Genomic DNA, 15,078 nt, shown 5'->3' with positions numbered 1-15,078 from the left:
CAGGGTTTGTGGGCGTGAATTGTGAAGCGTGCAGAGTTGGAGAATAGCAGGAGGAGGAGCACACAACGCTGCTGCGAAACCAAGCTGTGAGGTTAGGACTGTTGGTTGCGGGTGCTTGTGACTTGCTAGTGAATTTGAGCATTGAAAGGGGGTTCCCCAGCCTAAAAACAGTGACAGTGACTTAATCATGCCTTAGTGGGAACATGGTGGTTGGCCTTTAGCGTTCAGTCGTGGCCTATATGAAACCGCAGAAAATCTCCATTCAACCGATCTGTCAGTAGTAGTCTAAATGATTAATGTAAAACTTTAGATGGATGGAAAATGCTCTTTCATACGACCCTGGTCTGTCTAGCCCAATGCCATGTTTCATAGACAGTGTTGGCCTTTTTCTTTTCTCTCCCCCTCTCTTTTTCTGCCTTCTCTGGTGGAATCAGTGCCCTGTGTCTATCACAGGGCTTCAGGAGACATTAGCGTGCTAAAGACCCTGTGTATCCATCTACCTCTCTCCTCCATCTCTTCCTCTCGTCTCCCACTTGCTGACTGCCGCCCAGAGTGGAAGTGGGGGTGGGGGGGGGTGGGGTGCTTTGGTGAACAAGCCTGTGAGCAACTGGGGCCTTTTCATTGTGAAGGTTGTAACATGAGCTGCCTGAGGAATGTGTCAGCGCCCCCCCCCCCCAACCCCCCCAACCCCTGTGTGTGTGTGTATGTCTGTGTGTGTTGCCCCCACCACCTCGGCAGTGCTGTCACAAGCTCCTGCCGCTTGGTCCCTTTCATCCGAAAGAGAAAAAAGAGGGCCCAGCCACCCGTTAGCCTAGCATCTGCGACCCAGCACCAGCGCCGGGGTCAGCGGTGTGGGGGAGGTTTGTGTATGAGTTTCCTGGGGGGTAGGGATAAAGTGTGCATGTGTCTATTAAGGGTGAGGGAAGTGGAGGGGGGTAATCCTGTGGCCACTAATGGTGATCAAGGCCTTCACTTCCTCATTTAGCCATCAAGTCTGACCGGAAGGAAGCCAAGCTTAAAAAGTCCCTGGCCACTGGGCGCTAAATGATCTCCAATCAAGTTTGGCTATTCTTTCTACAAGTTTCCTCCATTTTGTGATAGTCTTGCCAATGGGTTAATTTAGCAAGATAATGGTGGCAGCTGATTCACTCAAACTCTACTTTGTAATGGTGGACTAAAGCTTTTCTCATCTAATTGCTTCAGGCAACTGTTTTACTCGTAAGTTCAGATCTGAGCTCAGATTTCTGACCTCAACCATCAGCTAGGGAGATTGTAACTAATCTTAAACCTCCCTGCCATGACTCCCTAGTCTTGCTTGGTCTTGACTATGTCCACTATCTTGAGGGACTTGCTCCTTGAATGGAATGGGGGAACAAAAGCAGTGATTCTTAACCCGCTGTATTTTGGTAATCTCTCATACATTTTAATGCTTACACAGAGCTTTGTTTTGGCCCTTGGAATAAATGCGACCTTCAAACACATTTCCAAGTTGGATGATTTGGTCAATGTGCTTCATACTTGGTAATGATATAAAACCCTCAGCTTTGTGCGTTGCGTGTTTCTGCTTCTGTGCCACTCCTTTTCACTCACCCATCCCCCTGGTGAGGGAATGAGTGCGACAACAGCCTCCTGTTGGCACATGACACACAGGCATTTACTGCCCTACACAATTATATTTTCATAATGAAGGTACAAAATAGGTGAAGTGGTAGAGCAAATCAACTGAGTGATGCTTGTGAGTTCATGTCAAATGTTATGCTCAGTTTGTTGCTGTTATAGCGGAAATACTATTATTTTTTTTTTAAATGAAGTTTCCTTGAAATGAGAAATGTGAGTGGTGTAGATCGGAAGATAGGGAAGATCTGTCAATGGTGTTTTTAGTGATGTGCATTTGGAAAACAATTCTGAAATGCTCTGCAGGTTGCCGACATTGTGCTTGTCCCCCTTGCAGGCAGCTGTACTGCAAAATTGGGATAGACAAATATTTGAATACCCAAAATTAATTTAGTATTCGGGTACTTGTTTGTGTATTAAATTTTGCCCCCCGCTTTTTATACATTGTTTTTTGGTTGACATTAAGACCTGACTATCAGCAAGTGGATGAAAGTTAACAAATTCAAGGGATGATGGAATGTATTCACTGAATTAATGTTGCCTGTGGAAAAACGCTGTGGAAGGTGGTTGACAGTGCAGAAAATGGTGATTTAATCAAATGGCCTTAGCTAACTTGCTTTACTAGACTCTTCCTTCCAATGAACTCAATGTTGTAAGTTGATAAATATGGTCTACTAGTTCTATAGCTGAGTTTTGCGTGTCTACCACACAGTTTCTTCCATGTGTGTGCTTGCACTTCTCTCACGAACGGTTATTGAGCCAATGTTACATGAGAACTATACCCACTCCGTTGTGTGTAATATAGTAGCGCTTATGTTGTATCGGTTGTTTTTAAAAACATGTATTTCAGTTAACTAAATACTATTCGAATAATTACACATACTATTCGGATTGTAAAATCTGGTCCAATGCTCATCCCTTTGTGTTGATGCTGTGCCTAGATGTCCTTTTAAATGCATCAGGAAATAAAATGTTTATGCCTAGTGGTTATAAACATGTGGTTTTAATTTGTTAGAATCATAAGCACAGTCTGAAATGAACCTGCCACGCGCCCAATGTGGGTATATTTTACGTTTGGTGAGTAAACCTCAGAAGGTAGTCCGTGAAAATGACGGGTAAATGTTTGTACCCAAGGTTTCCCTATAATTTTAATTAGAGCAGCAGAGAGTTGCACTGCTAAGTTGTGATGCACCGCAACAGAAAAACAGAATATATTTGACTTATTTTTTTTTAACCAAACTTAGCCCATTTGACTTTTCCATCGCGTGCTGTTATCGCGCAAGCATCAGAGCCGTGCAACAACGTTCGGAGTATCAAGCTAGCGACTGAGGTCAGAGAAAAGTAACTAGCTGTGTCTGTGCATGCACCCGTTTGTGTTGAACTGTCAATACGGGGCTGTCATTTTTGTTATAAAGAAGTTAGGCATTGTCTGGGTGACGAACCAAGGTAAGAAGCTAGCTAGCTAACTGTCTCAATTCGATTTCTACAATGGATTAGCATCCTAACACTAGAGATTTTACAATGGTTTATCATGCTTGTAACAGATTCTGCAGCAACAATAAGACCTCCGTTTTTCGTATTTAATGTATTTCCAAGAATACATTATAGAAATAACATTAAGGTGGAGCACATTGCAAAATGGTTAGAACTTAAGTTCATTTAGAGAACCTTTCTAATATAAACAGATTTTTTATGTTTGTTTTTGCTCATTAGCTTTGGAGAGGGTTTTTTTAAGATCTGGGAGGTGATTTGTGAGCAGTTTTAGTGGTTAATTGATGGGGAGTACTTAGGTTATTAGGGAATTTTGTTAAGTATTGTTAAATCTTAAATTGACAAGGAAGAGATACAGGTGTCAAGTGACATTATTGCAATACATTAACATGTTGATAGCATCACAGAAAAATAATGCTTTGTGAGAATTGGATGTTCGGAGATGGAGATTCAAGAGACTACAGTATGATGCTGAGGTTTTGGTGATGAGGGGTGTGGGTGTGGTCATTATGCTAAAGATAAAAGCAGAAACAACCAATTTGTCATCGGAATATTTGTATTCAACACAATACCTTATCTCAGTGAAATTTACAGAAATTGTGATCTTTCCCCTGAACCTGAGATTTGAGTCAGTAAAAAGGATTTGACTTGTCATCGTTATTCCTTATAGGCCACATTCATTTGGCAGTATGTAGTGCGATGGCCGCTATATATTTTTTGTCCACTGATCTCTCAACTTGTTCTGACAGAGAGCTCTGTTTTTGTATCATTTGAAGTTGGTAAATGCTTCTCTCTTGCTGCTTCATTTTGTTCATTTTGTTCTGCCGAAGCTGCCTCTGTTTCAAACCTCAACAAGAGGTTATCTTGTTAGATACTTCCTTGTCTCAAGGAAGGGTAAGAAAGGTAGTGAGTGGCTTACTCATGGCCCTGCAGTTTTGTCAGGATAACCATGTTTACCTTTTGACCAAATTATGAAATTTGAAATATTTATTTTGCCCTGATGTAATCAATTTGAAATGTTACACAAAGCAAAGAATAAAGATTGAAATGAGACCTTTTGTTTTGTCTGGAATCCTGCCCTGGCCATTGGCATTGGTACCATTGCAAGTTAAGCATCCCCTTAAGGCTGACATTTCCTCCCTGATTAACCCTTTAGACCCCAATACAATTCTAGAATGGTTGCTATTAAATTTTTTTACACATTTCACACAGATACAGCCCAAAAACTAAGAACAAATAAAAATTAGTACAGTGTCTCCCAACCTTTTTCAGTTACTGTACCCCCTAAATGTTTTTGCACTACTTTCAGTACCCCTGAAGTACCCCCTCATGTTAATTTCACTAGTAAGTCTATGGTGTCATGAGTGTTTTCAAGTACCCCCTGTGGAGAGGCCAAGTACCCCCAGGGGTCCTAGTACCCCTGGTTGGGAACCACAATTAGTAGGTACATTTGTTTTATAGAGCACATCTTTAATGTTAAAAATGATATTGTTAAAAAAAAACACAGCCGCCTGTGGCCACTATGGAATCTAAAGGGTTTTAAGAAGAAATGGAACCCTTCCCTGGATTCCACAAGACAGGGTGAGTGATGTACTGCTCGTTCCCTTGTATTGCACACATTAAGGTTAATCAAAATGCCTAAATCTTGATTTGGACTTTTGTTTTTTGCTGTTGGACCAGAAATTGCCAGGAAGGTTATTGTCCAGCCCAGCATTTCTAAAGTTTTGCTGAGATAATGCCCATCTAGTTATGTTTTTGGATGGGGAAACTTTTTAAAATGGACTATATAGCATTGTTAGCAATATGGAACTGTTCACTTGCCGAACTGAAGTTATTCCCCATTCTTCCAAATAACATAAAAGCCTGGTTTGCTTGCTAACCCCAAACTCTATAATAATTAGGTTTGAGAGTTCACACATTACTGTGACATCTTTTAGGTTAAGAAAAATACCTAAATAAGAAATAATACTTACAAAATTAGAGTAACAGTTCAGTATTCACCATGTTAAATGCCCATGTGATAAAAAAGAAAATGCTTCCCTAAAGCATCAGTATGTTGGCTACCTCAGAATACAAACATTTTAGCTAAGTGGGTTTAGTCTTATTTTGTCCATATTTAAATTTGTATGTATCTCCTAATAACTTAATAGCCACACAGAGGCTTGTACCGCATGCATTTGCTGGTTTGATGTCACATGTCTTGGCATTTATATGCTGTAACATGTTAAAAAACATCGTCATTGTTTTGACAGAAAACAAAAAATATCAATTTAAACATCAAATCCCTAGTTATAATGCATACATGCTTTATTTATGCCCAGAAGTGCCACATCTAGCTATTAGTAGGCAAAGTAATGTTGCTAACCAGCAATTGATGGCAAGAAACCTTTGCCTCCTCTTAAAGCAAATGCTTTTAACATTTTGTACTACATGAAATTATGCAGTGGCACATTTGAGCAGCTGACACTGGAGAATGTAGTTGTTGCTGCAACAACAGGCGGATGGCCGCTGACAGAACCTGTAACAGTGTTAGCTTGCAGCTCGGGATGTTCCGAGAAACTTCAGTACCAAGTTGATGCCAAAATTGAAAACATGACGGTACTGTTTTTTTTGTACAGTACCGTAGGTACCGGGTAGGGGTGTACAAAGCAGCCCGTATTTGTATCTGTATTTGTTAAGGGGGAGAAAGTATTTGTATTCGAGTAAAATTCAAAATAGGCGTGAACATTCCGGGTTTTTTTTCGTTAGGACTGGTTCACCCGATTGCAGCGTAATGAAATAATATCCCGATCAAACTCCGCTTCCTGAAAGTTATAAATTGCCTTTGGAACCCAGTTAAGGTACAAAAATCTAAACAAAATTGTGACGCAGTTAAGTTTTTTCCCTCAGCCGAGCGCTCTCTGTTGCTGTGTGGAGAATGGAGATGTGTGGAGCAGCCTGTGTCAGTTACCGCTTTTAATTTTTTCCCTTCCCCCGACTGAACATCACTCACTCATCCGGGAATGTACTGCGGTCTCATGAGAAAACGCAGCTTTTTGACGTAACAGTTTTCTTGTTCCCGAATACAAATATTTAAAAAAATATTTGTTTGAAATAAGTATTTGTAAAAACCACGTTATTTGTGTCTTTCCGAATATCCGTATTCGGGTTCGGCTCCACCCCTAGTACCGGGGATCCAAAATGTGACAATTGGTGGCAAGTGCAGCTTTGCCTCGACTTGTCGGCGAAAAAACTGTAAGTTGCGAACTTTGCCTGTGAGGCGGATGATCAGGGAGTGATGAATTCACAAAAAACACTTCATAGGGTGCCTTCAAAATGTCAGGACTAAAGGAACAAAACACTTCCAACTTAGCGAAGCACCTCAAAGACAGGGATGCCAATTTATTTAAGGATTTCAAGGTGAGTTTCAATTCACGTTACATAAAAAATGTATCCCATGTATTTTCCTTGTATATCCCTATCCTGATGTACATGGTACCATTATTTTTGTTTGAGACAACTAGCGTTGGTGTGTGGCCTAGCCAGCTATGTTCCGTATGCCATTTGCAATGGCGTAACCTCTTAAACCAGGCCTGTTTTAATGTCCCAAGGAGGCCAGACAAAATTGGAGATGTGACCTCGCAAGACTAGCGATGACTTAACGCTAAAGGCTACCGTAATGTAACCATTGCTCGTAGTAGGCTACCGTCCTTACCTTTCAGTCTGTCATAAAAATATGGGTTTCTTAAATACATGGGATTTATTGTTTTGTTGAATTTTTGTATGCTCGTATTTATATTGACTACTAAATCTCTGGTATCGTGACATCCCTGCTTGGAGCTACAAACTTAGCGGCAAAAACTGTTGCACTTATGTCAAATTAAGTAGATATGGTTGGTTGAGCATGGCATTGTCATACTTCATTCGTACACAACTAAAACATGCTCATTGAAGAATGTTTACTTCATGTAGAGACTCAAATTTTATTTGGCATATTTCACCGTGTTAATAGTCCTGAAGATAATGTTTTCCTATAGAAACTCAAAAGTAAAATGAGTAGCCGTGGCAAACCTCTACCATCTTGGATATCTTATCCACCTCAATAGTCACCAGAATTAGTTAAAATGTGCTTGTATTAAAGAGTACTGTATGATGGTAAAAATGATTATCCTGTATGACGTTGTCTTTGATATCTTGATCTCTGAGCAGTCTCAAGTCATTTGGTTATGGTAGTATGTCAGTTTGAGTGCTGGGGCAGTTGAGTTATGAGTAACATTAATACTCTGAGGCCAAAGGCACAGGTGATTATAATGGGAGAAACAATATGGCGGATGCCACATATAAATATTTATTTCCCCCCCCTAATACAGATGATCCCTTTTCGCTGCGTAAAGATGTTGTGCTCAACCCAAACTGACATTTGCTCATCTACTTGGTCCCATTTTTGCCATGGATATAGTGCGAGGCTTCAGGAGAGGGAGAGGGTGCCCATCAGAGCCAGTAGCAAGCAGGCAGTCTTTTGACCTTGTGTTTATGTGCCCGGTCATCCTGGGAGAAAGCTGAGCTATAAATAGCTGCTGCATGCAGAGTCGGGGCGGAATGTAAGGTGTGTGTGAAGCCATCAATTGAAACACACACGCAACTGTGTGTGACCTCTACAATATAAACACATACAAAACCTTGTTAACCCTTAAGATGTGAGTGACCCCAGTGTCTCATTTTGAAAGCCAGAAGAGTCAATCTGGAGAGGCGAACACACCATTTATTTGTTTGGATGTTGCCTACTCTTCTGGCATTGAGGCAACTCCCCCATCAAGCTGGTCACATGACAAAGCCAACCTTTCCTTATTAATGTCTCGAGACCTATGGCGAGCGCGTGCGTGCGTGTGTGTTCATCGGCAAGTATGAGTGCCTCACCGTTTATGATCATCTCACCAGTGGACAGCAGGTGTCCTTTAACGCCCTCTCCTCCACCTCTGTCTTCTCACATTTAACTTAGACACATGGCAAAGGCCCACATGCTGAGCAAAGACACCCCCCACTGCCGAAGGGCCACATGCCTAAATACCATCCAGTATACCTCAGAGGCCAGCTACTTTCCAGCGGGGTTCTACAAATCCTGCTGGTTAATGCCATTCCAGCACCACCACCCCATCTCACCAAACCTTCATTGCCTTTGTCGCCGGCTGGCTGGATCTGTAAGGCCTATGACAAGGTGTGCTGAAGGAGTGAAGGCAGCACAGCGGTTTAGAGCCTGACCAAGTGGAAAAGAGATGGAGAAGGAAAGATTAAGCTATCTGAGAAGGGCAAGAGGAGGAATGAGAGCGATGGGACAACAAAGCTAATCAATAGGATGAAATGGTAGAATGAGAGCGATGTGTTGACCATCCGAGGGAGGGATGTCTCTCATTGGAGGAGGAGACCGAGAAGAGTTAAAGAAAACGTATAAAATAAAAAGAACATGCCTGGTTGATTAAGGCATAGTGATGGGGGGCTACCCACGAAGACCGAACGAGGAGGGAGAAGAGGAGAATCAAGAGAAGTGATAAAGTAGAAGGAAATGACTACGAGAGGCCCTAGAGGAGAATCTGCAGGATGAGGATGGAAGGAGCGCAAGACTTTATAGAGGAGAAGGAAGAGGGTTTGCGAGGGAGTGTGACAGAGCAGAGCAGATGGCTCCAGCCGGTGGCCTCCAGCCAGAGGAACAGGTGCGGGTCACGTGACCGCCGGTTACCAGGGCGATGTGATTGCTCTTGGCGTGCGAATGAAAGGAGAGGGGGGCCCTAGAGCAGAGCGAGGGAGGGGGGTTGTTGGGTTGACCGCCCGCCCCCTGGGCTTTGTGTAATATGCGGCAGGGAGGGCAGGAGTGGAGCTGGGTGTCTGTGTGCATAGAAACCGTAGAAAGACCCACGCCCTCCCTCCGCCTTCCCCTCTTGTTCCTTTCGAGTTTTAACTCTCTATTTCCCGCCTGATGGAAAAAAGATTAACCTGTTAATTCTGAGCGTAATGCTTACTTTCTAGAAACCCCAAGTACTTTTATCGTCTCTTGTCAATTGTACTTCTAACTTTGAAACCACATCCTTATCTGACTAAGCAATATCATCAGTGAATGGATTGTTTTAGACATGCGTTTTCAATACAGTATGTCCCTGCTTGGTCGCTCAGGTCTTCTGGCACTGGCCTTTTAGTTGTCCCTAAGATCAGAACCAAAATGTTGGGACGCTGTGTAAAATGTTTAGAAAAACACAATGCAATGATGTGCAAATCATTTTAACTGTGTATTCATAAGAAAATGTTACCAAGACAACACATCCAATGTTGAAACTTATTGTTTCCTGAAAAATAAATGCAGAATTTGATGCCAGCAACATGTTTCAAAAAATCTGGGAGAGGGGCAACAAAAGCCTGGAAAGGTACTGTTATACAAAAAAAAAACCTGGAACATCTTGCAAATAATTAACAGGTCAGTAACATGATTTGACATAAAAAGAGCATCCCAGAGAGGATCAGTCTTTCAGGAGTAAAGATGGGGTGAAGTTCACCACTCTTTGAAAGACTATACAGGCAAATAGAGTAACAATTTAAGAATGTTTGTCAACGTAACATTACAAAGAGTTTGGGGATCTCATCTATGGTAAATAATATTGTTAAAATTAGAATCTGGGGAAACCTCTACGCAAGGGACAAGGCCAAAAACCAATATTGGATATCTGTGATCTTCAGGCCCTCAGGTGGCACTGCATTGAAATGGGCACAATTTTGTATTAGACATTACTGTATGGGCTCATACACTATCCACAAATGCAAGTTAAAACTCTACCATGCAAAGAAACCATGTTAAAACAAGATCCAGAAACGCTACCGCTGTTTCTGGGCCCCAAGCTCATAAAACATGGCCTGAGGCGAAGTGTAAAACTGTCTGTGGTCTGACAAATACACATTTTTTATAATTTTTAGAATTCATGGACAGTGTTCTCCAGCCTACAGAGGAGAGGGACCATCAGCGCACAATTCAAAAGCCAGCATCCGTGATTGGTGGTGGGGGGCATTAATGCCCATGGTATGGGTGACTTGCATCTGTCAAGGCGCCATTAATGCTGAACGGTATACTGGTTTTGGAGCAACGTATGCTGCAAGAGAATGCCAAACCTCATTCTGTGCATATTAGAACTGCATGACCCCATAGTAATAGAGTCTGGGTGCTAAACTGGCCTGCTTACATTTCTGTTAAAACATTTGGTGCATTATGAAACGAGAGATACGCCATAAGAGACCCCGAGCTGTTGAGCAGCTGCAATCCTATATCAAGCAAGAATGGGAAAATATTTCACTTTCAAAACTACAGAAATTGGTTTTGTCAGTTCCCAAATGCTTCGGGTATTAAAAGTGATGCAACATGAGTGGTAAACATGCCCCTGTCCCAACTTTTTTAAGACATGTTGCTGGCATAAAAAATGTTGACCCAAAAACGTTAATTTCTGTTTCAACATTTGATATGTTGTCTTTGTAAAATTTTCTATTAAATATATGTAGGGATAAATGTCGTCATAGTAGTTTGTATTCATTTTCATTTTATACAGCGTTCCAACTTTTTTGGAAACTGGGCTGTAAATAAAGTGTAGATTCCCACTAGCAATAAGAAACTTTCCTTGCACCATGAGGTTAAATATGAGTGCAGCCCTTTGGCAGACCACTGACCCGGAAGGCGTGTAAACTCCCTGAAACATGGCTTACATGGTGCTCTGTCAAACAACTGCTGTTGCTGGTGGTAGTAGAATTGTTTTGGTGAGATGTTTTTAATAGCCAAAATTATTTTTGAGTCTGTTCATGGATCTGGAAGGACTTACAGAGCCAGACTTCCTCTCCAAGACACTATTCTTAGACCTCAGTCGCTGTGAGTATCGGTCATGTCCCACAATCTGTTGGACAGTGGTGTTTTTTGTTGTTGATATAAATCTGGCAAATTGTTCATTCTAACAAATATCATACCCATACTCTTAAACTTGGAATTTCATGGCTAACTGAGATTTGATAGGGATTCTACTTTTCTAAGTTTTGTGAATATGAACAACATATTGCCCATCCATCCAAAAAATGATTAAGTACAGACTGTCATTAAACGTGCCTTGTGGGTGTGTTTTACTTGGCCATTATATCAAGGCTTTAGACTGCATCCAGGGACACTTGGGTTGTGCCTAGGAAAGGTCCTTAGCCTCCATAAATAGGCCATACACGTAGCCCCATCAAGCCTTATTGGTTTGGTAGAACCTGGATGCTCCTGCCTAACAGCAGCCCTCACCCTTGGTATATTGGACCAAACCTCCAGCTACTTAACTGTACCGTAGGTATTCTTGACATTAAGGTATCAGAGACAGGCAGCCATGAACTGTAATATCTGTTTATGTGCAAACAAGATGGTGGTGATTACATGAGATTGTGTTTTGACTCACCCACTCATGCCGCCCCTCCACCCATTATTCTCCACACCGTTTCGTATCACTCTTACTCTCTTTCATCCTTTCCCTCCTTCCAGCAGCACTAAGAAAGCCGAGGCAGTGGAGGGCAGCGTGAAGGAGACCAAAAGGAAGAGAGAGCCCTCGGTCAGCTTGGACACGGAGAAGTCCCCACCCCACCCCTCTGATGAGGATGACGATGATGATGGCATCCAGGTACACACACACAGTTTATAAGTGTAACGTCTGCGGCTCAGGGTTACATATTGACAATACAAACAAGCAGCAATGTTAGAACAACGGCCTGTTTTATCATGCTATTTGGCTGTATTTATTGCCCAACTTGTTGAGGGTGCTACAATTGAACGTCACAGGAGGTGGTGATAGAAACGTGCCAACCAGACATGCGTCATATCAGATGCTCCATATCCATTCAAAGGATGAAACCTTTTGCCCAGAACCTCCTTAGCCCTCTCAGAAGCTGCTGAATTTACCCCCATCTTCGTTATTTACTTCTATCTATTCTTAATAAGGAATTGATCACATGGGATATGGATGGTGGCCAAACTAAAGGGCCAGATTAAATCTGAGGACAAGTGCTAAATGGCTCCCTAACACGGTGCCCTGCATTTCCCCCCTGTGTCTTGTAGTTCTCAGGGCCTAGATGTTTATGGGCCTATAGTGCATAATATAAGTAAATGGAGTGCCATTTGTGACTCAATTTGACTACTGGGCATTCAGCCACTGTGTTAAATTATAGACTTCATCAGGTACCGGCATTGCTCACAAGTTAATTCATAGAAATATCTTAACGCCGGACATGTGCGTGTGTGAGCGCGCTCTCGCCTCTGCTCTGAGCCAGGCATATGGGAGCTGTTAGCAGTAAATTACTTCACCAACCCAAACATCCAGTTGACCCAGCTGGCTGACACTAAGGCATTGCCCAATTTCCAGCCCTCTTAAACAGTAGGCCTGACGGGTGTAATACCACTGCACAGCTGGCGCGGTTTAGCCCTTCAGCAGGGCGAGACACCACTGAGTGCAGTCAGCCCAATGTCTCTTACTGTGCTTCAACTTGGACTTGGACTGGTAGAGTTGGAGATGCCCAGCCCCACCTCCCTTCACATCAGTAATATTGTTTTTGTCTTTTACCTGGTTCTAACTGGATTTCTAATCTCACATCCTAATACCACTTTTTCATCGATTTCCAAATCCAATCTTGAAGTTAGGGGTGTAAATAAATTCATCTAAAATCCACCGAAATACCCAGTTTTGATTCCTTTGCATCTTCACAGAAGGAAACTGAATGGGGTATGTGGGAATGTTTCTGATTGTAGTTTTTGTGCCGGTAAATTCAATAGCACTTCAATTTTTTAAATACTTCCCTTCTCTGAAGTGTAAACAGCCTCCAAGAGTTTAACACCACCCCTCCACCCCCTCCCATCTCAATTTGCAAGTTCTGCACTGATGGGTATGGAAGGGGATTACCTAGAAATACATGGTAAACAACAGTCTGTTTGAAGGGTAGTCATGTGAAAAGTCTTAATTTTTATTTGTTTTCCAACCTGTGACATACTGTGTACTCCGTTTAAAATGAATTGTGCTTCCTATTTACTTTGTTGTTCTGTTTTGTGGGCATTATCCCAACACCGCACTGTCAAATGCCCTTGGTCACCTTTCCCCATCCCTCTTTCTTCACCCTATCCCCCCCCCCCCAAAGAAGCGTCGCTCCAGTCGTCAGGTGAAAAGGAAGCGCTACACTGAGGAAATGGAATTCAGGATCTCGGATGTGGATGACGATGGCGATGACTCATCCGTTCCCAAGTCCCCCTCCAACAACTCTGAGCAGCAGGTCAGCCACCCCCGCGTAACGAGTGTACCCGCTCCAGACTGGGAGCACCTGTGTGTCATTGAACGTAGACCGTCGCTTGACTGGTCTCCATTCCATACGGCTGCACTAATGTTGTTCCATCTGTGTGTCTGTAGGAGGTGGCGGAGACCGAGGGGCCCGTGGTGGAGAAGATCATGGCCATGCGCATGGGGAAGAAGGAGGTGAGACAGCTGCGTCCGTGGGGAGGGAGCCAGAGCCCCTGCCCCAGGGGCATCTTATTAACTGCTGCTTGACCAGTTCTAAGCAGATTACACACAGGCACATGCGTGGACAGCTGCTTGGTAGACTTGTCTGTAGGTTGTCTGGAAGGAAGGCAGGGAGACGGTGGCTTGTGGGCTTTGAGGCAGGTGACTGAACTCCTCTGACCTGATGTAAATGGACTGTTTCAGAAAGGTTAAATATGAACTATCTTCAGTTAGACGCCAGTCAATTCAGTAACTTTTTGTTGTAGAAGGGTCATTCTCTTACCTCAGTAACACTTTGATGGTAGAAGGATCGAGGCACACGAGCTGCCAGCTTGCTATGTGTTCCCACAAGACTGCCAGGTTTCGTATTGCATGTTAAACTCCAGACGAGGTTGTCTGGAGTGTGTGCGTGCGTACACGTGTTTATCTATCTTCAGGGTGTATGTGCGCGTACGTTGCTTCGCTCCTTTCGAAAAAGCTGATCCATAACAAAGCTCGGCTCACCTCTGCCAAAAACAATACGAGCACCCGTGCAGGCTGGGCGGCTGGCGGGCGGAACGCAGAGTAAGGCAGCTGCGAACTGGTTACCCCTCCAATGCTCACTCCTCCCTTCTCTTACCCACACGCGCACGCACAGATTCCCTGCCTGAGGAAATGCTAGTTCGGCGTCTGTCGTAGCACTGTGGTTTTGGCAGGAAGCCAGGCCTCGGGTCAGCTCTCAGTGAATGGAACAGTGTGTGTTTTGTGTGTGCGCTGCGTTTGTGTGTGTAGTGTGTTTCTGTGTAGAAGTGATTCATGAGTCATTGCCCAGCACAGTGCAGACAAAGCTGGGATGGTTGGTCTTTTACTGAGGGGGTCCGGGGGTGGGAATATTGGCAGTTTTTTTAGAACATCCCCCAGTACAAAGAACTTTCTACCACGAGACGTTCGGTTCGCGGAATCTGTGGACTGTATATTATTTGTTTATAGAAAACATTAAATCAAAAACAGTCTCAAATGCAGTGGATATCTCTGACACTAACAATTTTTGTACTTGTTCCGCCTGTCTCCACAGACTGAGTCGGGTGAGGAAGTGGAGGTGGAAGAATTCTATGTGAAGTTCAAGAGCTTGTGAGTACTAACAGTGCAGTGCACCAAGGACTCCCCGGTTCACCATGCTGTCGGATTTCCTCTAGGTCTGGGAGGGGATAAATGCCCTCCTAATAAAATGAGGAATCTAATTGACTTTCTGAACCTCTGGCCTACTGTCTGGACCCGAGCAGAGTCGAATGAGAAAACGTTTAATGCTGTTAGTCTTGGAATTAAAGGATTTAAGCAAGTGTGAATGTGATTTGTCTGAATGGGTTAAATGTAGTGTGTGTCTTTGTTTCTGTGGTGGTGCGTTTGTAGTTGATGGCAATATGTGTCATAGCGAGAGTCTCTAAGTGGCTGAATCCCCTGGCTGTATCAGACATTGTCGGACCAT

General features: G+C 43.2%; 1 protein-coding gene across 8 annotated transcripts in view; it reads left to right on the top strand.

Annotated features, from left to right (window-relative positions):
- Nucleotides 1-15,078, top strand: part of chd7 (chromodomain helicase DNA binding protein 7) — a 72,576-nt gene that overhangs the window by 22,536 nt on the left and 34,962 nt on the right. For 7 of the 8 annotated variants that reach the window (XM_010906155.5, XM_029119035.2, XM_029119040.2 and 4 more), the window contains exons 4-7: nucleotides 11,618-11,753; nucleotides 13,258-13,389; nucleotides 13,524-13,589; nucleotides 14,668-14,723. In XM_010906155.5, coding sequence (XP_010904457.4) covers nucleotides 11,618-11,753; nucleotides 13,258-13,389; nucleotides 13,524-13,589; nucleotides 14,668-14,723 — 390 coding nt within the window. The remainder of the gene's footprint in view (nucleotides 1-11,617; nucleotides 11,754-13,257; nucleotides 13,390-13,523; nucleotides 13,590-14,667; nucleotides 14,724-15,078) is intronic. The other variant, XM_029119041.2, reaches the window with a different exon arrangement.

This window comes from Esox lucius, chromosome 3 (genome assembly GCF_011004845.1).
Source record: "Esox lucius isolate fEsoLuc1 chromosome 3, fEsoLuc1.pri, whole genome shotgun sequence".
In the NCBI taxonomy this organism is placed as follows: Eukaryota; Metazoa; Chordata; class Actinopteri; order Esociformes; family Esocidae; genus Esox; species Esox lucius.
The sequence above is the reverse complement of the archived record's forward strand: the minus strand, read 5'-3'. Positions and strand labels throughout refer to the sequence as shown.